The following is a 1,847-nucleotide window of genomic DNA, read 5'->3' on the forward strand; positions in this document are numbered from 1 at the left end:
TATTAAAATATTCTTTTTTTTTTTATATATTTTTACAAAAAAAAAAAAAAAAGTCATTGGTAAATACATAAAAGAGAACACACAAATGAGTATGATCTGCAGAACATGGTTAAGCATTGAGTTTGAGAAACAGGCTCCTGTTATGAGTTCTTACAAGAGAGGAGTGAATTTATATATGTATACAAGAGACGGAGGGTAATCAACTCCTAGCCTCTAACATGTTTTAATGATTTTCATGGTGTATCCTGAGTTCATCAAGGTGTGATTTCCCACCAAGTTGTCGTGACAAGTACCATCTAAAGTGTTCCACTACGCTCATACTCTTAAACTGCGCTGGTCTTTCTGAGGTAACAAGGCTTGGCGCCGGAGCTATCATTGCCCCCCTGTTAGGGCTGTAAAAGGTAGCTATAGACATCCTCTCCTTCTTTGAATTAACTGTTGCTCGATGCTCAACGCTCTGGAAAATCCCGTTAGTCATCATCTGCAAAACCATGTTAGCAAGCATCAAAATCGTCACAATATAATCCACTTGTGTTAGATGTACTCATTTTAAATAAGCTATCAAACTCACTCATGTGAGTTCTATTATGACTTGTGATAGATAAACTATTGCTAGCTAACTACTAATTCAGTAATCAGTAGTATCACATTGACTAATTCAACAGTCAAGTGGGGCTTGAGTATTGTTGGTCAAGTACCTCTAAAGTGTCTCCAATGTTGATGATGAACGCATCAGGGAGGGGCATAACAGGAATCCACATGCCATCTTTTCTTATTTGAAGGCCTTCTACATCATCAACTTGGAGTAGGATTGTGATGCCACTAGCATCAGAATGAGTGTTCAGGCCAATGACAAGTTCTGGTTGAGGGCATGGAGGATAACAATTGATCCTCATTATTTGTGTACCTTCCTTAAATGGCTCTTTAATTTCCTTGGGGTCTATTGCCAGAGCATTTGCCATAAGCTCCAGGATTTGGATGGAAAGGTTTTCCAGTTCTGCAGAATATGTGTCTAAATCATCTCTGCATTCAAACCAAAGTTATGAAATCACCATATTATAGACTCAAAATCTAAATGCCAACTAACTGACCTGAATGGGAGGGGGATATTGGGGAACAAATGGGGTTTCCTGATGTGAGATGGGAGTGTGATCATGTAAAATCTATCTGCCCAATCTAGTTTCTGTGCCTCAGATACAACAAAGGACTGACCAAATCCCTGTATATCTCCTTCTGTCTGCCAAAACCTGTTCTTGTCTTCCATTGGAAGATCAAAGAACTGTTTAGCACCAGTTTTCACATTTTTCACCAATGAAGTGCTCACTCCATGATTAACCAACTGTTGCCAATAAGAACAAAGTTTCTAGCATCAAAACTTAAAAAAGAAATCATACTCACAAGTACTAATAGGACTAACAGGAGAACCTGAAAGAAGCCCCATTCTTTGCAGGCATGAAACAGTTTCTGCAGCTCAGATTGCTTGAGATCTTGGGACAACAATTTGGACAGGTCAATCACTGGAACATGAGGCAAAGACTCACTAATGGTGGTAGATAATAGCGGAGGGTCTTGATCTGGACGAATATATTGTTGTGGAACAGTGGTCAATGGCTCTTTTGCTAGCTCTTGCACACAAGGCACAAGAATAGATGTTGCTTCCATTCTTCTCCTTCTTCTCTCCCTTGATTATCAGGAATCCTTCTAATATTTGCACCAAAAATAATTGTTGTGGTTACGGTTTTACTAGCACAACAAACCAAAATCCTAAAAGACAGAAAATAAAACATGAATTTTATTCATGAACCCTCCAAATAAGGTATCCTATCTTTGCCTGGATCTATCTTTAC

At 38.7% G+C, this 1,847-nt stretch overlaps 1 protein-coding gene across 1 annotated transcript; it reads right to left on the reverse strand.

The window, feature by feature from the left end:
* On the reverse strand, window positions 65-1,841 carry LOC107632096 (protein SRG1). The gene is made up of 4 exons (XM_021119963.1): window positions 1,426-1,841; window positions 1,092-1,339; window positions 699-1,023; window positions 65-481 (listed from the first exon to the last, which is right to left on the reverse strand). The coding sequence occupies exons 1-4, from the start codon at window positions 1,660-1,662 to the stop codon at window positions 224-226; spliced, it is 1,068 nt and encodes a 355-aa protein (XP_020975622.1). The 5' UTR covers window positions 1,663-1,841; the 3' UTR covers window positions 65-223.

Source organism: Arachis ipaensis, chromosome B03 (assembly GCF_000816755.2).
Source record: "Arachis ipaensis cultivar K30076 chromosome B03, Araip1.1, whole genome shotgun sequence".
Classification (NCBI taxonomy): domain Eukaryota; kingdom Viridiplantae; phylum Streptophyta; class Magnoliopsida; order Fabales; family Fabaceae; genus Arachis; species Arachis ipaensis.